This window comes from Sturnira hondurensis, unplaced genomic scaffold, assembly GCF_014824575.4.
Source record: "Sturnira hondurensis isolate 20B ecotype Veracruz unplaced genomic scaffold, ASM1482457v3 Scaffold0010428, whole genome shotgun sequence".
NCBI lineage: Eukaryota > Metazoa > Chordata > Mammalia > Chiroptera > Phyllostomidae > Sturnira > Sturnira hondurensis.
In genome coordinates this window covers 7,786,823-7,811,603 of record NW_028083059.1, presented here as the reverse complement: position 1 = coordinate 7,811,603, position 24,781 = coordinate 7,786,823, and the positions used below count along the sequence as shown (strand labels likewise).

Sequence of the window (24,781 nt, the reverse complement as noted above, 5' to 3'; positions counted from 1 at the left end):
ATAGACCAAACATTATGACTCAAGAACAGCTCAAAGCTCCAGAGCCTATAGTTCTAAGTGACCTAGAAATAGCCAACCTATCAGATGCACAGTTCAAAATACTGTTGATCAGGATGCTCACAGAATTGGTTGATTTTATCCACAAATTAGAGGAACATGTGAAGGCTAAACTGATTGAAAAGAAGGGAAATGCACAGGAAACCAATAGTGATGGAAAGGAAACTGGGACTCAAATCAAGGGAGTGGACCAGAAGGAAGAAACAACCAACCAAACAGAAAAGAAGGAAGAAACACGAATTAAAAAAAATGAGGAGAGGCTTAGGAACCTTTAGGACATCTTTAAATGTTCCAACATCTGAATTAGGGGTACCCCAAGGGGAAGAGGAACAGCAACAAGCAGAAAACTTATTTTAAAAAATAATAAAGGAGAACTTCCCCAATCTGGCAAAGGCAATAGACTTCCAGGAAATCCAGGAAGCTCAGAGAGTCCCAAAGAAGTTAGACCCAAGAAGAAACACACCAAGGCACATCATAACTACATTACCCAAGATTAAAATGGAGAGAATCCTAGAAGCAGCAAGAGAAAAGGGGACAGTCACCTACAAAGGAGTACCCATCAGACTGTCAGCAGATTTCTCGAAAGAGACCTTCCAGGCAAGAAGGGGCTAGAAAGAAGTATTCCAAGTCATGAAATCCAAAGACCTACAGCCAAGACTCCTCTATCCAGCAAAGCTTTCATTTAGAATGGAAGGGCAGATAAAGTGCTTTCAGATAAGATCAAATTCAAGGAGTTCATCATCACGAAGCCCTTATTATATGAAATGTTAAAGGGACTTATCTAAGAAAAAGAAGATAAAAAATATGAACAGTGAAAGGACAGCAAACTCACAGTTATTAACAACCACACCTAAAACAAAAGCAAACTAAGAGGACAGCTAGATTGGGAGTGGAAATAGAGAAATGGAGATCACATGGAGGGTTAGCAACAGGGGGGTGGGAGGAGAAGGGGGGAGAAGGAACAGAGAATAAGTAGCATAGATGGTAGGTAGAAAATAGACAGGGGAGAGGGCAAGAATAGTATGGGAAATATAGAACCCAAAGAACTTGTGACACATGGACATGAATGAAAGGGGGGAATGGTGGGGGAGGGGTGTGCTGGGTGAAGGGGAATGAAGCGGGGAATAGGACAAGTGTAATGGCATAATCAATAAAATATATTTTTAAAATGGGCAGAGGAACTGAACAGACATTTTTCATGGAAAAGATACAAATGACACATGAAAAGATGTTCAACATCTTTAATCAAAAAGGTAATGTAAACCCAAACCATAATGAAGTATCTATCACCTCACAGAAGTGGTACGCACAGTTGGTGGGAATATAAATTAATGCAGCTATTATGGAAAATAATATGTAGGTTCCTCAGAAAAATGGAAATGTTACATGATTTAGTAATCTTTTGGTTATACTTCTGAAGGAAATGAAAAGAGGATCTTGAAGAAATGTTTAATTGCAGCATTATTCACAGTAGCCAAGATGTGGAAACATTCGAAGTGTCTGTTGATAGGTGGATGAAGATGCAGTATTCACACACTGGCATAGTATTCAACCATGAGAAAGAAGGACAACATGGATGGACCTTGAAGGCATTGTACCAAGTGAGAGAAGCCAAACAGAAAGACAGAAATACTGCATGACATCGCTCACTTACATGTGAAATCTAATAAAGCTGAACTCTCAGAAACAGAGACTACAGTGGTGGTTAGCAGGGCAGGAGCAGGGGCTGGGGATTGGGAATGTTGTTTGGAAGAAATAGTTATAAGATGAATATCTTTTGAGGACCTGGTGTGCAGATTTGTTACTATAGTTAATAACAAATACTTGAAAGTAGCTAAGAGTAGATCTTACATGTTCCTACCACCAAAATGAAATGGTAATATGTGCTGTAATGGAGGTGTTAGTTAACATTATGGTGATAATTGTGTCACTGGAATGGGGACTTGGCCTTGAGTAGGTCTGCCTAGGGCAGACCAGTAGTGTGTGGTTGTTGATTTTGTGCAGGAAAGATTTCTCAACACAAATCCAGGTGATTTTTAAAAAATATTTTATTAGAGAGAGGGAAACGGAAGGAGAAAGAGTGGGAGAGAAACATCAATGTGTGGTTGCCTCTCATGTGTCCCCTATTGAGGACCTGGCCTGCAACCCAGGCATGTGCCCTAACTGGGAATTGAACCAGTGACCCTTTGCTTCACAGGCCCATGCTCAATCCACTGAGCTACACCAGCCAGGGCACAAATCCAGGTGATTTTTAGAGGATGTTTATTAAATCTGGAGCTAGTGAAAAGAGGAAAGGCCTAGGATAGAAGCAGCAAGAGAGGGAGTAGGTGGAGAAATGAGTTTAGGCTGGGCTGCCCTGGTTTGCTAAGAAAGCAGAGAGAAAGGGGTCTTGGAGACCGTGTAAGAGGGTTGTCTCAGAATGAGCTGCCTCTGTCCATTGCTCTCAGTTGTAAGCCTGGTGAGGTCTCTTAGAGTTGAGATACATGCCTTTGGGGGAAGAAGAAGAAGGGAGAGAAGAGGGTTTGCTTTTGGGAGGGAAACCATGCTGGGACCTTCGATTTGGGGGGTTTTAAGGGCTGGGGTTTCACGGGAGATCTCAGGGAGGATCACAATAGAATATCCATCGGCTTTGTGCAAATATGCCACAATGAGATTTATTCCCTTAACTTCATCTGTCCTTGGGTCAGCGAATGGCACTAACTGGATTTCTGCTTATCTCCCTGGGTAGGGTGATTTAAGTTGCTTACTCTCGAGTTGGGAGGCAGTGCAAACCATTTACTCTTAAGCATTCTTGGTTTAGGGAAGATTGGATTCAGTAGGTGGCTGCAAACTGCTTCTGTCTCAGTTTCTTATCCTGCTTGCCCTGATTTACTAGCCTGTCCCAATTGCAATTCAGAAAATAAGTGTTTCAAAAAAATATTTAAAAAAATTAGTGTTTCATACTTATTTTTTAAAATGTATTTTTTAAAAAATATTTTTTCAACATGTTTTGTACCTAAATGCACACAATGTTTTATGTCAGTTACATCTTAATCAGCTGGAAAAAAGTGGAAGTCAGTATTTGAAAAATACAGTAAAATAAAGAAGGATAGGTAGGGAAGGAGGGAGAAAGAGCCAGAGAATGCACTTTAAAAGGTATGAGCCAATAGAAGACTATAAAATAGAGGTGAAGAGAAAATTAGAACAAAAGAGCTAGAGATGAAAAAGAATAGTGTTTGTTTTTTTCTTGGAAGAGCCATTGGAAAAGGAAGGAGGGAAGGGGGAGAGGGAGGGAGGAATGGAAGAGGAAGGGAGAGATAAAGTGATGAAGAGGAGGAGTGAAGTAAGGGAGGAAAGATAAAGGAAGAAGAAAGAAAAGGCAGACAAGCAAGCAGGGCACGGACAGGCTAGGTATAGAGAAAGAAAGGGATAGGCAGCAAAAATGGAGTAAGGCTATAAAGAAAGAAGGAAGAAGAAAGATGCAAAGGGAGGAAGTAGGAAGAAAGAAAAGTTTAATGAGTCTAGTCTGTAAGGGAGAGTAAAATCTAAAAGAAGTGAAAGAAAATGTGAGGATTTCAAAAGGAGGAGCTACTAAAAATTAAGTATGATTTTTAACAGTGGGGAAATAAATCAGTTGAAATATTACAATAAAATATAAGATGGATGACAGATAGATAGGAAGGTTGGGTAGGTGTATAAAATATATAGAGAGCAATAGATAGGTGAGTGATTGATAGATAGTCTATTGAAAGGAACCAATAGAGAGTAAAAGAAAGAGGGGAGATAGGACAGGCTACGAAGAGAAGAAAGGCAGGCACACTAGTAGGTACAGAGGATAAATAGGAATACAGAAAGAGTGCAAGAAAAAGACAGAGAAATGGAATGAGGGAAGGAAAGACGGAGGAAATATGAAAGAAAGATGCTTAAAATGGATTAATTTATAAGAAAAAGTAAAAAAAAGAATAGCTGGCATGGGAATATTAGGATAAGTAGTATTTGAATGCTTATTGTAAAATGCTTTTAAACTTTAATGTACATGTGAATCACCTGGGCTTTTCTTTTAAACTGAAGATTCTGATTCAGTAGATCTAGGGTGGGGCCTGATTTGCTGTGTTCTAACAGGTTTCCAGGTGATGCCAATGTCAGCGGCTGAGGAATACATTTTGAGTGGCAAAGTGCCAGCATCAGATGATCAGGGGAGGAGTACTAAAAAATTTGTCTCTAGTCGGTACCCATCTTGGGTCTATACTTAGCTGATATTTCTATCCCTAGTTTAGTGGCTTATTTTGTTAAAGTACCCGATGACTTTCAGGACTTCTTTATACAGGTTTTATATATTTCTTTGAATTAAAAAAAAAGTCCTCAGGTTTTTTTGGTTTTTTTTTTTTTTTTTTTTTGGCTAAGAGTGTGGAAGAGTAATAATGCAGAGTGATTACCTAGAAGTTCTGGGAAGTAAAACCTGTAAGAATTTTAAAGGAAATATCATCTTAGACCACTCAGAAGCTCATACTATTATGGAGAATCTTTTAATAGTGGCTAATCTATGTAGTAGAATGCAGATACTTTGGGAGAAGAAAGATAGGCATAAAATAGCTTTTGGTAGCATTTGGAGGCTTGGTTGATAGTAATGACTGAGATAGGAATACATAATTTTCTGTTATATTAAGCTTTTTTGCATTGGTAAGATAGTCTTCCTCTTCTGATGCAGACACTGGTCCGCAGTGTCCGAGTCATTATGGATGAAATGAGACATTCACACAGATTACCGAGTCCTGTGGAGGAAAAGGGCGGGCATGGCTTTTCTCTCAAGGGTAGCAAAAGCTGTGGCCCTTGCCGGAACTGGCCTTTGTTGGATTTTTTTTTTCCGGCAGGTTACATGATGGTCATCATTTACTATGCACAGGTTGCATTAAGTGGTTACCTTGTGCAGAAAATAAAGGAGAGGATGCTGGTAATCACATCACAGAAGAGGGGTATTTGCAAATGAAAAAGCAAGAATTGTTGAACCAGTTACACTGGTTCTTGGAAGGTTTAGCATGGTTTGTAGGAAGTTACTTTGCAGTAAATGTTTGCCACAAATCCGGGTGAGGGAGTTTTTAGCAAAAAGCAGGACTCAAAGCCACCTAGGCACATAGCAGGCCTGATCCCCCACGGGAGAACCTATCCGTGGGCGTGGGTCCTGTGCATCTCCCAGTGGGAGCTGGGCCCATGCCACACAGAATGCTCTCCTACATTCTACCTCTTCTTCCCCTCCCCCCCCTCCCCCTCTCCCCCTCATCCTTCTTCTTGTGGTATTAAGAGTTCTTAGTAAGAACTCTCTGGGCAAGATTTTATACTGTGGAAATTTGCATTCATGTTTTCCATTCCTGGATATAACTGAGATCATATATAGTATAAGAGACTAAATTCCCTATATTGAATTATTTAATAAATATTTAGCCCTTTCTAATTGTAATGTGATCTTTTTTACTCTAATCATATTGTTTGGGGTATTTCAGCTATGGTTAGTGAAGTGCACTGGAAATGATATTTTTGAGAAAATTGGCAAATGATTTTTTTTGAAATACAATATACTAGAGTTAGAGCTTAAGTGGTATATTCCTAAATAGATTAATTAATTAATTTGTTATATTTTATTTGTTTTAGTGTCCCTGAATGAGGTTTTATTGGTAGTGGATACCACACATTTAAAGAGGTTTGGCTTATGGACAAGTAAGGATGATGATCACAGTAAAAGGAGTCATGCTATTCTTTTCCTCTGGGTCTCTTCACCTTATCTTCAGGAGATTCAGACCCAATTAGAAAACTCTATGTTAAGCCAGCAATGTGAGTATAAAATGATTTCTAAATTTCAAGATAACCTGATAAGTCCTGTAAATAAAATTTTCTTTTAAAATAATTTAGTAAAATGTAATTTCATGGAATTGAAATTAAGTTCATTGATTTAAAATTTTTATCCCTTAATATAATGTGACAAATTATTTTATTTATTCACGTAATTTTTCCTGATATCTTTACTCAACCAAATGATCTTATTTTCCAAAATGAAAGGAAAAGGAATACCTTATTTTTTAGTCAGTTACCATCCTTGACTCCCTTTCTTATGAATTTCTTGCCCTTATTTTGTAATGAACTGCGAATGAACTATGAAAATACAGAAGTCTTTGTATGTTTTCTTTAGTTTCTTAAATGTTTTCTTTAGTTTCTAAAAGAGAAAATCAATTTACTTATGTGTATCCTTTCTCTAAGAATGAGTTGAGTACTTTTCTATATGCTCCCACAATACTTACATAAATATGTGTGTATATACATATATTTGAAGTTAGCTATTTTGCTATCCTAATTACTTCCAAATTAATTGGGGAAATCCCTGATTACATAGCAGAGACGTTGCTATGTAATATAATAAGCCATTTGTAATCATTATGGGGGAAGAGAATGTCATTTGAGACCATCATGGAAATGATTGATTAAAGAAAATTATATTGAAGGAAGTGTTTGATTGGGATATATATATATATATATATATATATATTTTAAATTTATTTATCTTTAGAGGGGAATGGAAGGAGAGAGGGAGAGAAATATCAATGTATGGTTGCCTCTCGTGAGTCCCCTGCTGGGAACTGGCCTGCAACCCAGGCATGTGCCCTGACTGGGAATCGAACCCCTATTGTGTGGTTCGCAGGCCCTGGCCCAATCCACTGAGCCACACCAGCCAGGGTGATTGGGATATATATTTTTTTAAGGGTTTTATTTATTCATTTATAGACAGAGGGGGAGGGAGGAAGAAAGCAAGAGAGGGAGAGAAACATCAATAAGTTGCTCTTGCTTGCCCCCAACCAGGGATCTGGTTCACAGCCCAGGCATGTGTCCTGACTGGGAATAGAACCAGTGACCTTTAAGTTTGCAGGCTGGCATTCAACCCACCAAGCCACACCAGCCGGAGTTGGAATATTTTTTAATTAATAGACTTGATACATGGAGGAGGCTAGAGAAAAATAATTAATTGCTTAGTTTTCATTCATTCAGTAACAAAATATTCAGTACCACCTATTAAATGACAGGTCTCGAAATACAGAGGTCAGTACCATTGTGGAGTTTCCATTCTAATGCAGTAGGAGTCTAAAAATTGTGAATTTTGGTTCTAGGTTACTAATGGTCTATTTTGCAATTAATTTGCCTGGGTTACTACTTTGTTAGTAGTTACATACCAACTTTACTGTTATTAATAATCAAGTTATGTAAATTATAATATTCTTTGAAATAATATTATTGATAATTTTTTTTTAATAGCAAAGTCCAGTGAATTCATTTTCCTTGAACTACAAAATCCTATTTCACAAAGAGAAGAATTGAAATTGAAAGATATTATGACAGAAATAAGTACAGCCACTGGAGAATTAGAACTTTCTTATCCATTGTCTTGGGTTCAGGCACGTCCTTTATTTCAGAACCTCTCTTCAGAGGAAAGTTCTTTTATTCATTATTACTGTGCTTCAACTTGCTCTTTCCCCGCTGCTACTGCTGAAGACACGAAGATGAAATCAGTATCTCAGGTAAGCATATGGCTAATGTAATTCGTGAGGGGGAGGGAAAAGGTTTGGTAAACATTCTTGCATTGAAATTAGGCTGATTTCAAAATGCTGTTTTGCCAAAAAGGCACGATAGCCAACCTAAAAGAATTCCCACTGCCAAAGCTAGAACAGTTTGATCAGCAAAATCAATGATGATAGTGCATGATTATTACCAAAGATTAAAATGAATACTGCAAAATCTATATTGCTATGAAGAACTGAATTAATTAATGAATATATAAACAATAAATGATGGATAAGGGACAGTTCTTTATTAGGAAAGTATTCCAATTAATAAGTATAAAAAGAATGAGAGAAATATAAAACCAACTGTGGAAAAACCACAGTTAGGTTTGTTTCAGGCAAGGTTCAAAGAATGCTAAACTTCATGGGTGAAAACTGAAGGAGAAACAGGATATGTGCGTAATCTCAAAATCTCTTCCCCAATGCATTGATCAGTTACAAGAAGTAATAGCAATGGAGGTTCCTGGCAGACATCACTTTAACCCAAGTGATTCAAGTAATAAGACATTTCAGCATAATGTACCTGTCACATCATGCGCTGAGAAGGGTACATCACCACAGTGGTATTCTTCCCAATATTGTATAACCTCAATCTAACCATGAGAAAAATCAGAAAAACCCAATTACAGAATAACTAAGTGATACTCAGTAGAAATACCAAAGTTATGAAACACAAGGAAAGACTGAAGCGTTGTAGTAGGGTCCTGATACAGAAAAAAGATATTAGTAGAAAAACTAGTGAAATCAGAGTATGTAGTTTAGTTTATATTATACTAAGGTTAATTTCTTAGTTTTGACAATTGTACTATGGTTATGTAAGATGTTAATGTTAGTGGAATTTAGAAGAGGCTTCTTTGTTTTTTTGTAACTTTTCTATAAGTCTAAAATTATTTTGAAACAGTTAATAGTAAGTTTAAATATGTTGTATTTTTTTAAAATAAGACTTTGGTACTATACATATGGCTTGTGTCGTTGCCAAAGACCTCCAGAAAGAAAAGTGTGTGTTAACTTTGCTGTTTGTTAAGTTGGTGTGGTACGTGCATGTGAACGGATATGCTCACACACACGAGTTTGGTCTAGGGTGGCTCTGTTATTTAAAAGGCTTTTAGGAAGCCACGTTAGGAAGAGAAGGCATGAGACTGCCTACCTCTGTACTTTTTATATATGTGTTGTAAAATGTTGTGTGGTTACTACATTGTATATGCAGATTTATATTCTAGTTTTCCATTTATTTATAGAATCTTAATTTATATTATTATAAACTGAGTTTTTCCATTTTTTTGCTTTTTTATCACCTCTTTTGTTCATTTTAAACTGCAGAGTTTTTAGATTCTCTTAATTATAAGGCCTAGATTTGTATGTAACACAAGTGAAACTTTGACCATTGTATATACAATGTCTTTTGATCAAAAATATTGTTTTGATGTTTATAGTTTGGTAGATACTATAAAAGTATAGATATAACTCATTGATTTGGATTTCTTTTTTTAAATTTATTTATCTTTAGAGGGGAAGGGAAGGAGAAAGGGAGAGAAATATCAATGTATGGTTGCCTCTGGTGAGTCCCCTGCTGGGAACTGGCCTGCAACCCAGGCATGTGCCCTGACTGGGAATCGAACCATGATCGTGTGGTTCGCAGGCCCACGCTCAATCCACTGAGCTACACCAGCCAGGGCTTGATTTGGATTTCTTTTAGTCATATATTCTCTTATAAGCCTAGGTTTTTGACTGTCCTTTTGAGAGTTAATATGTATTTAAGTATTTATAAGGAGACTTTTTTTTGCCATTTCCTGTCAGCCCTCAAATATAGATACAGCCAAACCTAATTACACCTTCCTGCAGAAGCAAAGTAGTGGTTGCTATTCACTCTCTATTACATCTAACCCAGATGAAGAATGGCGAGAAGTCAGGCACACTGGACCTGTTCAGAAGTATGTACTGTGTCATGTCCTGTTTGTAATAGGTGGGCACACTAGTAAATTTCATTCATGTTGCTGATTTCAAGTAGTTTACCTTTCTAAATGTTCTGAGATTTACTTTCACAGTAACAGCTAATAACAGAAAATTTTTTTTAAAACTTACGAGAAAGTTAAAAAATGTTATTAAGGAAACAGTTGGTGCCATTTTATTTAGTTTTGTGTTAATAAGACAGAAATGGCAGCCAAACTGTCAAATTTTGTAAAATTAAAGCATTTACAAAAGATATTTGAATAGCAATGTATGATGTTTAATATCTGATTATAATAGAAAAATGAGATTGTTTACTAGAGTGTGTTTCAATTTAAGGTACTTTGGAGTATATCAGAATTTTCCTTTCAGCAATTACTTCTTTGTTTATATTTCATCTTTATCTTCTCATGGTGGGAAGGTAGAATTGGAGGTGTGTGCATTTGAGGGAGATTTCATTCCTCTATGTAATTCTTTTACTGTGTTTTAGGGGGAAAAACACACAAAAACATGGTGTAAGAAAATAGCCATTAAAATAGAAGCCATGATATTAGCATTAAAAATTTTCACATATTCTTTTTTGATTTAGGTTCCATGGTTATCAAGATGAAATCAATTGCAGTTGACTTTTATCTTTTTGGGTCTTTGTGATTCAAAAAGTGCATAGTATACCTTTATTATAACATTGCATTTGTGCAGTTCACCTCATTGCATTTGTGCAATGAGTATCACTTACAGGAATTCACAACTGGTCTTACTTCTGAAGTTCAAGAGGGTGCCAGAAGAAAGATGCCTAATTAGTTGTCATCTGTTTTCTACTTATTTTTGGTTTTGTTCTAATTGTTTATTCCTCTATGTTCTCTTTAGTTGTACATTGTAAGCATTTTATTATGAGAAAGTTTCCTCCCAAACCTCCCGTTATTTCTTTCTGACCTAGCTGCTGGTTAGACTAGCTACCAGTAGAGAATAGTTTTTGGCTGCTGGCTTTTCTGAATGGAAAGGAACTGGGAATCTGAATAGGGATTCACTCAGAGTTGAAAAGTAGAGCATAGGAAAATCTTCTATGGCTTATTACATGAGTTTGTTGAAAGTTAAAAATTAGGCAGAAGAAAGACATCCTCAATGGTATTGTAACTATAACCCATTGATCTAACAGATGTTGAGACTAGCCCACATGACAAGGATTGGAAATGAAAAGTTGATCAATGAGAGTACTATAAGTAGCTTGTGAAAATAAAGGAAGGAAAATATAATTGCTTGTATCCTGTCAAATTTTTTTACTCGACATATTTTAGTTATTGAATACTACTTCTCTATATTACTATACCAGATAACAAATCTTTGGGATACTAGAATTTTCAGTACTAATATACTTTAACTTTATTTTTACTTTTTAAGGTTGATTGTATATCCTCCGCCACCTACTAAGGGGGGATTAGGAGTAACTAATGAAGACCTGGAGTGCTTAGAAGAAGGGGAATTTCTTAATGATGTAATTATTGATTTCTACCTTAAGTAAGTACAATGCTAAATAATCTTATTTGTTTTACAGGTTTTTATTGAAATCTTAAAGCAAATGTTTTTATATCTGAAGTATATAATTCTAGATAAAAGTAACCTGGCAAGATATCAGATTTGAAAAAATTTTGCCTACTAAGGTTTTCTAGAGTTGACTAGTTGATTTCAAATCCTTTACTTCAGATAGGTACTATATACTTCAGAAGAGCTACTGTTTTTTGTTTGTTTTAGTTTTTAAATTTATTCTTCTTTTACTCTGGTGAAAGAAGTACTTACATAATTATAAATCAATTTGGGAACTAACGGAAAAGAAGCAATTCTGTATAGTTATCTAGTTCACCTTTTTAAAAAAACAGGGATATAGAATCTTTAAAAGGGGATTGTTTAAAACATAACTTGGTAAGAGTTCTGTAACTGGCTTTTTTCACAAATAATATATCTTAGACATAATAAAATACTAGTACATAAAAACTTGTTTCCCTTTCTTTTATTGTTGCATAATGTTCCATGGTTTAAAGTCCATTTAACCAATCATTGTTAATGAACATTAAACCCTTCCTACACTAGCAGGGTAAGAAGGGTTTAATTTTAAAATGATTGAATAATCTTAGGTTGAAGAATTTTTAGTATAGAAGTAGACTAAGAACTTAGAGCTTAGTCATGTCTCAGAGTTATTAAAAGTTTTCTAGATTTATTTAAGATTGTCAATTTCAGTTTTTATATTTGATTGTGTGACTATTTGGTTAATATTTTCTTCTATCCTGATTCTTCTGGACTGTAAGTTCTGTGGGGGAGGTACTTTTTTCCTCCTCTTCTGTGTGTCTTTGATGTAAAAACGATTAACACAGGTTAGGAATTTGATAAATATTTGTTAAGTAAATAAATGAGTGAGCAACTTCTGTTTTAAACAGTCTTCATGTAGGTGAGTTAACTAAAGAACAAAAATAACCGAAATCAGAGCAAATTGCAAAGTTGCTTTGAATTTAATTATATATAAAAATGAAGATTTCCAAAACATATAAGATAACTGGAGGTAGTTCTGGCCAAGAAGGAGCCACAGGTAGAAATGCTTCACTTCCTCACACGACCAAAAGAAGGATACCAACCAATTTCAAAACAATAAAAAACCAGGACTGCCAGAAAATCAAACTGCATGGAACTCTGACAACCAAGGAGTTAAAGAAACATTCATCCAGACCAGTACAAGGGGTGGAGAGGACCTGCACAAGACAGCAGAACTCATTTGTGAGGCGGGGGTTGGCTGACTGGGAAACTAAAGACTCAGAATCTCTGGCTGTAAAATCCTGTGGGGGTTGCAAAAGTGGGAGAAACTTCTAGTCTCACAGGAGGGTTTGTTGGAGAAACCCACAGGGTCCTAGAATGTACACAAACCCACCCACTTGGGAACCAGCACCTGAAAGGGCAATATCTGCTTGTGGGAAGCAAGGAAAGTGATGGAAAGTGGGATTAGAGCGGAGCAAGTAAGCGGCATTGCTCCCTCTCTGACCCTTCCCCCATATGCCACGGTGCAGCAAACAGGGTTGCCCCACCCTGGTGAATACCTAAGGGTCTGCTCCTTACAACATAATAGATGCCCTGAGACAAACAAATATGGCCCAAATGAAAGAACACATCAAAACTCCAGAAATTGAACTAAGCAACGAGGTGATGGGCAACCTATCAGATGCAGAGTTCAAAACACTGGTAATTAGGATGCTCACAGAAACAATTGAATTTGTTCGCAAAATGAAGGAGCAAAGGAAGGCTGTATAAAGTGAAATAAAATATACAGGAAACAAACAGTGAAGGGAAGGAAACGGAACTCAAATCAGTGATTTAGAACAAAGAGAAGAAATAAACATCCAACCAGAACAGAATGAAGAAATAAGAATTCAAAAAAATAAGGAGGGGCTTAGGAACCTCCATGACAACTTTAAACATTCCAACATCTGAATCACAGAGGTGCAAGAAGGAGAAGAGGAAATGCAAGAAATTAAAAATTTATTTGAACAAATAATGAAGGAGAACTTCCCCAATCTGGGGAAGGAAATAGACATGCAAGTCCAGGAAACTCAGAGTCCCAAAGAAGTTGGATCCAAGAAGAAACACACCAAGACACATCATAATTAAATTGCCCAAGATTAAAGGGGAGAGAATCTTACAGGAGACAGTTACCTACAAAGCAGTGCCCATAAGACTATCAGCTGATTTCTCCAAAGAAGCCTTACAGGCAAGAAGGGGCTGGCAAGAAATATTCCATGTCATGAAAGGCAAGGACCTATATCCAAGATGACACTATCCTACAAAGTTATCATTTAGAATGGAAGGGCAGATAAAAGTGCTTCCCAGATGAGATCAAGTTAAAGGAGTTCATTGATCACCAAGCTCTTATATGAAATGTTAAAGAGACTTATGTAAGAAGTAGAAGATCAAAAACTATGAAGAGTAAAATGACAGCAAACTCACGACTATCAGCAACTAGAAAAGAAAAGACAAAAAAACAAAACAAAACAAAAGCTAAGCAAGCAAGTAGAACAGGAACAGAGCCAGAGAACTGGAGATCACATGGAGGGTTATCAGTGGGGAGAGAGAGGGGGGGGGATGAGGGAAAGGTACAGAAAATAAGAAGCATAATTCGTAGGCATAAAATAGACGGGGGTGGTTGAGAATAGTATAGGAAATAGAGAAGTCAGAGAACTTCTATGTGCAACCCATGGGCATAAACTAAGCAGGGGGGATGCTGGAGGGTCGGGGAGTGCGGGGCAGAGGGAAACAAAGGGTGAAAAAATTGGGACAACTGTAATAGCATAATCAATCAATAAAATATACTTAAAAATATAATTGGGGGAAAACCAGGTAAAATTTGAAAATAACTTAATTTTATGGTGTTCCTATTTTACCAGGTATCTTCTTTTGGAGAAGGCATCAAATGAACTTGTTGAACGAAGTCACATTTTTAGTAGCTTTTTCTATAAATGCTTGACGAGAAAGGAAAGTAACTTAACAGAAGATAATCCAGATCTTTCGTAAGTCCATGTTCCAATGTACTTAAGTTTTGAGAGGCAAAGATACTATTTTCATGTTCCTAATGAAGTAATTTCATATAGTATTTCCTAGAGTGAGCAATATTACCACTTGTGTAGGTCCTGGGTCTTGCTCTGAGACATTTCTCATCCGCCCGTCGCACTGTTCCCGTCATAGGGAGGCTAGCTCTTGTAGGCTGCATTTCCAATTATATGTCCTTTGGGGGCCACTGGAACTTGGAAGGTAACGAAGGAAGAGGCGAGGTTATTTCTTGCTTATCTTCTTGAGCAATAATTTTGGTAGTTTTTCATCCTAAAGTGTACGCTCTGTGAGGTCAGGAACTTCAACTGTCTTATTTTCTACTCCATCCTTAGTGCCTTTTGCTCAGTGCTTGGAACATACTAGGGGAACTCAGAGTAAAAGATAAATAATAATGTGTGTTATTGAACAGGGAGAGAACTGTTAGACCTTAATTGAAGATGTTCTACACAGTTAGGAACTGAAAATAAGATTAAATTGTGGCTCCCATGTTCTCTTCTGTCTTCCTTACCCCATCCTGTGTGTAATATGTTCCCCATCAAATAAAGTTAGCACCATCAGGAAATCTACCAAACACCAACATAACAAAATAGAAACATAGGTATCTATATACTATTGGAAAGCAATTGTGTATAATCTTGTAATAGTTGGGTCATTTTGAAATAAGACAATTTGGTAAACATGACTTCTGATTATTTTATGAAGTTAGTTTTCCACATGGTGTTAATTCCTGCCACATTTTTTAGCCCATTCTGAATCTCATCTTACTCATCATGTCTAGTGCTCTGGGTTTGGTTAGTTAGTCAGATGTACAGGGATTGGGCAAAGATGTCTGTCTCCTGTATCACTTTGTATGTTAACCTTTAAGATCTTAATAATTTGTTTAATTCCCTGCATAACAAGAGATTCTTCAAGAGACTGATCCCTGATCTAGAAGTCACATACCACCTCCGTTATGCCACTGATAAACACCAGCCCCTTCCTAAAATTCTTTTTTGACATCCCAACTTGGTTTGCTATTTCCTTCCTTAACTTCCCTGATAACATAAGGAAAAGAAGTTATCTGTTTTGTTTGTGTGCCCCAGTCCTTTTATCGTGGCTTTCCTAGATGCTATAACCTAATTCCTTTTGACACTTAAATTGTACTTATTTGTTGTGGTCTTTATTCTGCCCTCATTTTAGAATAAATTCCTTTAGGGCAGTGTGGGTGATTTTCATTACTTGTTCCCAGGAACCCAGAAGATGTTGAAATAAAATGGAAGATCGATGAATGGTGGCTATGCTTAAACTCATTGTCCTTTAGCTTCTTTATATATAAAATGAAAAGAAATGAATTTCATCTTCAAAAATCTAAGAACATTTGTCTCCTTCCTCTTACATTATGTTTTAAAACACCTCCTTATTCACAGATATAGCATGTAGACAATTCTATGAAGGCTAATAACAATAATTTATATCACACCCAGATGGAACTAAAAAGAATAAATAGGCATAGTTTTTTATATTCAGTTGTAGAACCACTTTTGTAATCTATAAAACTTTTAATAAATTGTTACCTTTCTTCAGTATATTAAATTATTTATAAATAGTGATCAGATTTAAGAATACCTGGGGGTTAATAAAAGGAAATAATTTTCTAGTGTGTTATATATCTTGAAAAGAATCATTAAATAAATCAAACCTAGCAATTTTCAGTTACCAAAATGACTCTTGAAATCCTTGAGTTTTAAATTTTTTATATATCAACTGTATCTATCTTTCACATTCCCAGAATGGCACAAAAAAGACATAAAAGGGTGAGAACGTGGACTCGCAACATAAACATCTTCAATAAAGATTACATCTTTGTGCCTGTAAATGAGTCGTGAGTATTTTAGATTATTATAAAACAAATTGGAGAGGGTGCATATTTAAATTAATAATCAGTAAGTAGTTTCGGTACATAAATAGCAGGTATTATTTTGAATCTTTTTCTAAAGAAGTAGCTAAAACAATGAGTTATTTTTCTTTTTAAGATTTTATTTATTTATTTTTAGACACAGGAGAAGGAAAGGAGAAAGAGAGACAGACATGTGCCCTGACTGGGAATTGAACCAGCGACCTTTTGGTTCGCAGGCCTGTGAACCAATCCACTATTGGTTTAGCCATATCCAACTATTTATTACACCAGCCAGGGCCAACAATGAGTTATTTTTCTTGGATTTTGGTTTGACTGTGGCTACACTATAAGTATAGTAAAAAAAATAAAATGACAGATCAACATGAGACTGTAATAACTGAGACTTTGCATTGTCTTTTGGACTCCAGACAAGATTTTATAAATAAAAGATGAAAAGACTTTTAGGGTGAATCTTCAAAGATTTGAGAATAAGCTCTTTAAGCGCTAATAGAAAAAAAGGTGATGCTATTAATACTCTTTGTTAATGCAGATTCTTTTTCTTTTTAAGGTATATTTTACTGATTATGCTATTACAGCTGTCCCACTTTTTCTCTCCTTTCTTCCCCTCCCACCAGCATTCCCCACCCCCCTACCCCTTAGTTCATGTCTGTGGGTTGTACATACAAGTTCTTTGGCTTTTTCATATTCTATACTATTCATAACCTCCCCCTGTCTATTTTGTACCTAACATTTATGTTTCTTATTCCCTGTATCCCCCTGCCCCACTTCTCCCCTCCCTCTCCCTGCTGATAACCCTCCATGTGACCTCCATTTTTCTGGTTCTGTTCCTATTCTAGTTGTTTACTTTGTGTGTGTTTTTTTTAAGGTTCAGCTATTGGTAATTGTGAGTTTGTTGTCACTTTACTGTTTATATTTTTGATTTTCTATTTCTTAGAAAAGTTCCTTTTTTTGATGAAGTTATCAAAGGTTTTATTTCAAGAGCAACTCCATGTATTACAGAACTTAAAGTGAACCCTCCGGGAGCACAGAATTTTATCAAATAACTTGGGAATTGTTTTACTTGCAATTAAGAACATTCTAATTTACAACTTGCATTTGAAATTTATTTTTTCTTTTTTTAAGCATTTTTAAAAGATTTTATTTATCTTTAGAGGGGAAGGGAAGGAGAGAGGGAGAGAAACATCAATGTATGGTTGCCTCTCGTGTGTCCCCCGCTGGGAACTTGCCTGCAACCCAGGCACGTGCCCTGACTGGGAGTAGAACTGCAATGTTTTGGTTCACAGGCCCATTTTTAAGTATTTTTTATTGATTATGTTGTTACAGTTTTCCCACTTTTTTCTCCCTTTATCCCCACTTCACACTGTCCCCCCCAACCCTCCAGCATCCCCCCTTAGTTCATGTCTATGGGTTGTAGATATAAATTCTTTGAGTCCTCTGTTTCCAATACCATTTTTTATCTCTCCCCATCTATTTTATGCCTACTAATTATGCTTCTTCTTTTCTGTACCTTTCCCCCCTATTTCTTCCTTGCCGTTCCCCACTGAAATTTCTCCATGTGGTGTCCATTTCTCAATTGTGTTTCTGTTCTAGTTGTTTGCTTAGTTTTTGTTTTTGTCTTTTTTCTTTTAGGTTCATTTGTTGATAGTTGTGTTTGTTATTTTACTGTTCATATTTTTGATCTTCTTTTTCTTAGATATTCTTTCAGCATTTCATATAATAATGGCTTGGTGATGATGAACTCCTTTAACTTGAACTTATCTGGGAAGCACTTTATCTGCCCTTCCATTTTAAATGATAGCTTTGCTGGATAGACTCATCTTGGATGTAGGTCCTTGCCTTTCATGACATGGAATACTTCTTTCCAGCCCCTTCTTGCCTGCAAGGTTTCTTTGAGAAATCAGCTGACAGCCTGATGGGACAGCCTTACCTCCTTTATAGGTAACTGTCTCCTTTCCTCTTGCTTCTTTTAGGATTTTCTCTTTATATTTAATCTTGGGTATGATGATGTGCCTTAGTGTGTTCCTCTTTGGGTCTAACTTCTTTGGGACTCTCTGAGCTTCCTGTACTTCCTGGAAGTCTATTTCCTTTGCCAGATTGGGGAAGTTTTTCTTCATTATTTGTTCAAATAAGTTTTCAATTTCTTGCTGCTGTTCTTCTCCTCTGGCACCTCTATAATTTGGATATTGGAGTGTTTCAGGTTGTCTCAGAGGTTTGTAAGGCTCTCTTCACTTTTTTGAATTTTTGTTTCTTCATTTTGTTCCTGTTGGATGTTTATTTTTTCTTTTTGTTCCAAATCATTGAGTTGAGTCCTGGTTTCCTTCTGGTCACTGTTGGTTCCCTGAATATTTTGCTTTATTTCATTTGGGGTATCTTTCATTTGTTTTTTCATTTTTGAACAAGCTCAGTTGGGTCTGTGAGCATTTTGATTACCAGGGCTTTAAATTCTCCATCATATAGGTTGGCTATGTCCTTATCATTTAGTTCTCTTTCTGAGGTTATGCTCTGTTATTTCATTTGGGCTACATTTCTTTGTCTTGGTGCATGTGATAAGTTGTAAGGGGGCAGGGCCATAGGTATTCACCTGGGTAGAGCAACCCTCTATGCTGGGGGAGGGGCTAGAGAGGAAACAATGCAGCTCTCCTGCGTGTCCCTAGCATACTTTCCAGACAGACTCGTCTGTGTGTGGGGGTGGGGGGTGGGGGTGGGGGGGGAAGAAGGAGTTTAGTCCATTGTAGAAACCAATGTAGGAAATAGGTATCAACTACTGAGTCTCAGTTCCCCTTAAGTCAGCCCCTCCCTCCCAGCCCATTGCCATACTGCAGCCAGCCCCACCCAAGGTCACGGACTTGCTGCGGTTTTTCTCCACTGGTTGGCCCTCGCAGTCCATTGCCTTACCAGCCTGGTTGTTCTGATTGATTTTTTTTTAATTCCTTGGTTGTTGGAGTTCTATGCAGTTTGATTTTCTGGCGCTTCTTCTGGTTGTTTATTGATTTGAGATTGGTTGTTACCCTCCTTTCGGTTTTGTGAGGAAGTGTAGGGTTTCTACCCATGCCTTTATCTTGGCTGGAACTTAGAAAAGTTCCTTTAACATTTTGGCTTGGTAATTAGGAACTCCTTTAACTTGACTTGTCTGGGAAACATTTTCTCTGCCCTTCCATTCTAAATGATAGCTTTGCTGGATAGAGTCATCTTGTATGTAGGTCCTTGCCTTTCATGACTTGGAATACTTCTTCCTAGCCTTTTCTTGCCTGTAAGTTTTCTTTTGGGAAATCAGCATATAGTCTTACAAGAACTCCTTTGTAGATAACTGTCTCCTTTTCTCTTGCTGCTTTTAAGATTCCCTCCTTCTCTTTGACCTTCCCTTCACAGTTGGTTCCCTGTGTATTTTTCTTTATTTCACTTTGCATAGCCTTCACTTCTGCCTCTGTTTTGCTACCATACTTACCTATTTCTGTGAGCATCCTGATTACCAGTGTTTTGAACTCTGCATTTGATAGGTTGGCTGTCTCCTCGTTGCTTAATTCTGTTTCTAGAGTTTTGATCTGTTCTTTCATTTGGGCCATAGTTCTTGGTCTCAGTGCACTTCAGATGTTATAAGGGGCTGAGCTTTAGGTATTTGCCAGGGTGGGACATGGGACAACCCTTTTTGCTGCATTGTAGTGCTGTTTTGGGGGGTGGAGTCTGAGAGGGAATAGTGTTGCTTGCTTGGCTCTTGGCCAGCTTTCAGTCACTTCTCCCGCTACCTACAGGCACATTGGGCCCTTTTAGAGCTAATTCCTGAGTAGGTGGGTTTGTGTACATTCCAGGACCCTGTGGGTCTCTCCAGCAAACCCTCCTGTAAGGCTGAGAGTTTCTTCTGCCTCAACCCTCACAGATTTTTACGGCCAGAGTTTTTGAGGCTTTTTTCTGCACTGGAACCATTGGTTGCAAGTTCTGTCTCACTTCTCAGTTGTGCCTCCCAGATTATCCGCACATAAATATGGGGCTGCCCACTCTGCCAGCCGCTGCCTTGCTTCATGTCCTCTTTATGCTAGATGCCCCTCTTCGCCCCTCCTACCAGTCTAAATGTATGTCTCCTCTTTAACACCTTGGTTGTCAGAGTTCCATGCAGTTTGATTTTCTGGCACTTCTGGTTGTTTATTGATTTTAGATTGGTTGTTATCCTCCTTTTGGTTGTGTGAGGGAGCAAAGTTTATTTACTTAGGTTTCCATCTTGACAGGAAGTTTCTTAAGCAATTTAGTAACAGAAACCCTGACCATATGAGAGTAAGTAATTTTGAATTATTCAGCTTTTTTTCTAGTGTCACTTCTTAATTAGTTTTGGAATGTGTGCTCTATATTATATCACATATTTCAATTGTCTTCAAAATTGGTGGTTTGTCATATACACTTTCTTATCTGTAACTGTAGACGTATTTTTCTGGATTGTTTAGATACTGTGTTATTAAGAGTGCATTTGTGTTTCAACAGGTCTCACTGGTATCTTGCAGTCATTTGTTTTCCATGGTTAGAAGAAGCTGTGTATGAAGATTTTCCACAGACCATACCCCAGGAAGCCCAGGCTCAGCAAACTGAACACGACAACAAAACAATAGGTGATAAAGGTGCTATGAATGGTGTTTTTAATAATGATGAAAACAGTGAAATGGTTATTGGGAACAGTATGATGTTAAAAGATGGCATAGTTATTCATAATAATTGAACATATTAGAAGAATAAGTCTGAAACTTTATGGTAAATGCCCAGATTCATGTATAGATAAAATGTAATTCTTGAGTTCTATTGTTATATTGTTTCATCATAGCACTTTTTATAGAATAATGTTGCTGACCTAACTAAGAATCCATGCCATAGCCTGAAATTTTCAGGCGTAGCTTAAAATCCTCCATTTTTTTTAATGAAAGTAACAAAATTCTTGTTTACTATAATTTGGCTAGTTAATATTGGGTTTCTTATAATTCTTCCATGGTTTTTCCTATGTTACAACACTTATGTTAATTAAGCAAGCAAATAAGCCTACTTTCATTGAAGAAGAAAAATCAAAATCAGGTGTTTTACCACTGTAGCCTAAACAGCAAGCAGAATTAATGATAGCCATTATCATCAATACTGACCAAAACCTGGGGAGGGGGGTTATCTGATAAAGCAACTGATTATATCCAATTTTCTCTAATCATCCTCTGCTTCCACAGTGTACCTATGCAACACTCTGTGATCATAGGGTAAATGAACTGTTACTGGGCAAATTAACGTTCTTCACATTAAAACAGCAGACATTTTGATTAGAGATCCATCTTGGAAGATTGTCTTTTCACAGGAAACTTGCCCAGCTCACTGGTATTTTAGGTTTTTGCCTTGGGGTTTACATATTGTCTGATAATAGGTGACCATTATCAGTTTTATCTGTTGATTGATTTTTGTTTGTAACATTAACCATGAAAAAATTAAGTAGTTTGCTGGTATTTTTTCCCCTTTAAATACTACATGCATACAGATTAGAAGTTAAGCTTATCTGAATACCTAGACAAAGACTCATAACTGCTTTGTTATTCCTAACTAGACGATGATCCACATACTACTTCAACACTGTCCTTGGGCACAGCGGAATCCCAAGTGAGTATGTTCTTTACAGATGTGAAGGAAGGAAAACAAAGGCATCTGTAAAGCACAGCAGCGCTAGCTGGGCTGCGGTGGACTGTCGTGGTCCATAATTAAGTTTTGCTGCTGTATGATTCTTCAGTGGATTTTTGTGGGGGTAGAAAAGAAGATGTGAGAAATTATCATTCTTTTTGCATCTGGTTGGTTTATTTTTAACTCTCTAGGTTTGTTTATTTAATTTTATCTAATCATCTTCGTTGACTACTTTTCTAATTTCTATGGGTCAGATTTACTTTTATTTTTTATGTCAGCAGTGTTTTGAACTTAGTGTAATTAATAAGCTAAGCAAACATATTTTTTATTCTACTTTCTTTTTTTAATATTCTACTTTCTGTTTTGAATTGTTGGTAAAAATTATCCAAAATAGACTCGAGGTCAATCCACATGACTGCTGAGACTAAGAGAGTTACCATTAACTTTTCTGTATAAGGGCCTCTGCACTATTCTGCATGGTCCAGGTAAGGTGTTTTAATTGGTTAAGATAGCCATCTAATGATTTTTTTTGTATGGATGGATTGGCAGCAGCATCCCTGGCCTGGGCCTGCATCTTTACTGTCATGCTGTAGGGTGGGCAGAAGAAGGTGGTCTCCTTTCCTGTTGTCACAGGGGCAGGATCGGGGAGTTCCTTCTTGCTCCGAAACCAGGTTTCCCATTGGGTTCCTCGGGATCGTTGTTTTAAGTTTTGATTTATGATTGAAAAAGATTCTAAGGTCAGTTAAGTTGGGTAAACCTGTGTGCTATTCCTGTCTTAGTTTCACTATTAAATTGGAATAGTAAAGATACTGAGGAATTCCGCATTAAAGAAATGTTTGAGTTTGACCTATTGTTTCTCAAATTTATCCACAAAACATGCACCCCTTCCTTTTCCCTTAATACACATCAATACTCTGCTTTTTGTGTTCAGAAGAAAGAAGTGTCTCTACTGACATTTATTGAGGCAGAGAATGTATGGAAGCATAGATTCAATTAACTTGTTTATCTTTGCTTAAGATGATAACTGAATAGAAGTAATTAAAGTTCCAGGTTGTTATTTAGGACACAGTAAAGTTCCATAACTTATTGGGGCCAGATGTAAAACTATATAAACTACCATTTCATTAGTATAGGAAAATAAATAAATGATGAAAAAAGTCTTATTTGAAATTTTAATTTCAAAGTTGTTTAAAACTTTCTAATTTAGAGACTAACTGAATGTTAATTTACTCAAACCTAGTTTTAATTGCAAAGTCATAAAAATTCATTTTATTTCAGAGTACTGAGATGAATATGTTATTACCAAAGAAAATATGTAAAAGGTAGGTACATGGTATAACCATATTTTCAGATATTTAGGTTCACTTCATATACAGATGTTTATATCTTGATTTCGTCTTTTGCTCTTTACAGGCCGTGCATTCTCATACTAGACTCCTTGAAAGCTGCTTCTATACAAAACACAGTTCAGAATTTACGAGAGTAAGTAATAATAGTTTACGTCCTCAGTCTGTTATCTAAAAATCTCAATTTTAAAGCTACCTTAAGAATTATAAGACTACCCTTGGCTGGTGTGGCTCAGTGATTGAGTGCTGGCCTGTGAACCAAAAGGTCTCCGGTTCAATTCAGGGCACGTGCCTGGGTTGCTTCCTGGGTTGTAGGCCACGTCCCTGGTAGGGGGCGTGTGAGAGGCAACCACACATTGCTGTTTCTCTCCCTTTCTTTTTCCCACCTATCCCCTCTCTAAAAAATAAATAAATAAAATCTTAAAAAAGAGTCACAGACTATATCAGAATTATATTATTACATTATTTATTATGTATTTAGATGAGCCCTATGAATCTGATTAGTAATATATATCCCCTATTATGTGTTAATATTAAGTATAAATATTTCTCAAGGATTATATCAAAAATAAGTTAATAATTTGTATTCATAATTGAACAAAAATGTAATTTTACAAAGGAACAGTGTAAATGTTAATGGTTATCAAAAGTAACACTTTAGAAAAAAGAACCCTTACATTCTTATTGTGTGTGTATGTGTGTGTGTGTAATTTTGTAATTTAAGGATCTGGAAAAAATTAGGTAAAGTTTAAAAATTATTTGTTAGTCTACTTTGTGGTATAAATGGCTTTATGTTTTCAAGTTGTGAAAGTTGAGTTGTAAAAGGTTAAGCTTTTATTTGGAAACTCAGATGATTTCTTTAAAGTGGGACTTTTCAAGCATCATATAATTTCTACTGTTAAAGTTCAGTCTTTGGAAATTTGTCTTGAACCAACACATCTAGAAACAAATATTTTTCACCTTTGTGAATGTGTTGATTAATATTAAAGAGATTTCTGTTTAAGTCACTCTACTTTTTGATGATTTCAGGTATTTAGAGGTAGAGTGGGAAGTTAAACGAAAAACTCATCGTGAATTCAACAAAACAAACATGGTGGACCTATGCCCTAAAGTTCCTAAACAAGACAATAGCAGTGATTGTGGAGTCTATTTACTGCAATATGTGGAAAGCTTCTTTAAGGTATGTAAAGATATAAATAAGTTTCTTGTTCACAGTTACCAGTATACAGTCACAAATTACTAGGCAAGCAAAGAAGCAGTAATCAAGTAATCAAGTAATCATGTCATCAGTAATCAGGAAAGAAAAAAAAGAGAAGAAATGGGACCACAGATAATTCAGATATTGGAATTAGCAGATAAGAACTTAGAAATGCCTTGATTTATATGTTAGAGAAAATAGTCAAAGATGAACAAAATGAAGAGATGTGATCTAGCTAAAAAAATTCAAATGAGCATTCTGGAGTTGAAAATGTGTAATGATATATCTGAAGTTAAAAGTGTATTGAATGGGTTTAATAGCAGACTGGGTCACAGCAGAAAATATGATTAGTGAACTTTAAAAAGAAAGACAGTAGAAAGTATCCAGTTTGCTCAGAGAGAAGAGAGAATGTAAACAAAAGAACAAGAGTGTAAGAGACAAGTGTGATATAGTCAAAAAGTCTGATTTACATATGATTGGAGTTCCAGAAGGATTGCATGGGTATGGAGTTGGCCATGTAGAGAGTGGAGCAGACAGAAAT

The 24,781-nt window shown here is 36.5% G+C and overlaps 1 protein-coding gene across 8 annotated transcripts in view; it reads left to right on the top strand.

The window, feature by feature from the left end:
• SENP7 (SUMO specific peptidase 7) overlaps positions 1-24,781 on the top strand; it is a 139,126-nt gene that overhangs the window by 111,104 nt on the left and 3,241 nt on the right. For 4 of the 8 annotated variants that reach the window (XM_037058965.1, XM_037058968.1, XM_037058967.1 and 1 more), the window contains 11 exons: positions 5,683-5,862; positions 7,333-7,595; positions 9,435-9,568; positions 10,983-11,099; positions 14,006-14,128; positions 15,937-16,029; positions 20,536-20,669; positions 21,626-21,678; positions 22,975-23,018; positions 23,110-23,178; positions 24,072-24,222. In XM_037058965.1, coding sequence (XP_036914860.1) covers positions 5,683-5,862; positions 7,333-7,595; positions 9,435-9,568; positions 10,983-11,099; positions 14,006-14,128; positions 15,937-16,029; positions 20,536-20,669; positions 21,626-21,678; positions 22,975-23,018; positions 23,110-23,178; positions 24,072-24,222 — 1,361 coding nt within the window. The remainder of the gene's footprint in view (positions 1-5,682; positions 5,863-7,332; positions 7,596-9,434; positions 9,569-10,982; positions 11,100-14,005; positions 14,129-15,936; positions 16,030-20,535; positions 20,670-21,625; positions 21,679-22,974; positions 23,019-23,109; positions 23,179-24,071; positions 24,223-24,781) is intronic. The other 4 variants (XM_037058966.1, XM_037058971.1, XM_037058969.1 and 1 more) reach the window with 1 other exon arrangement.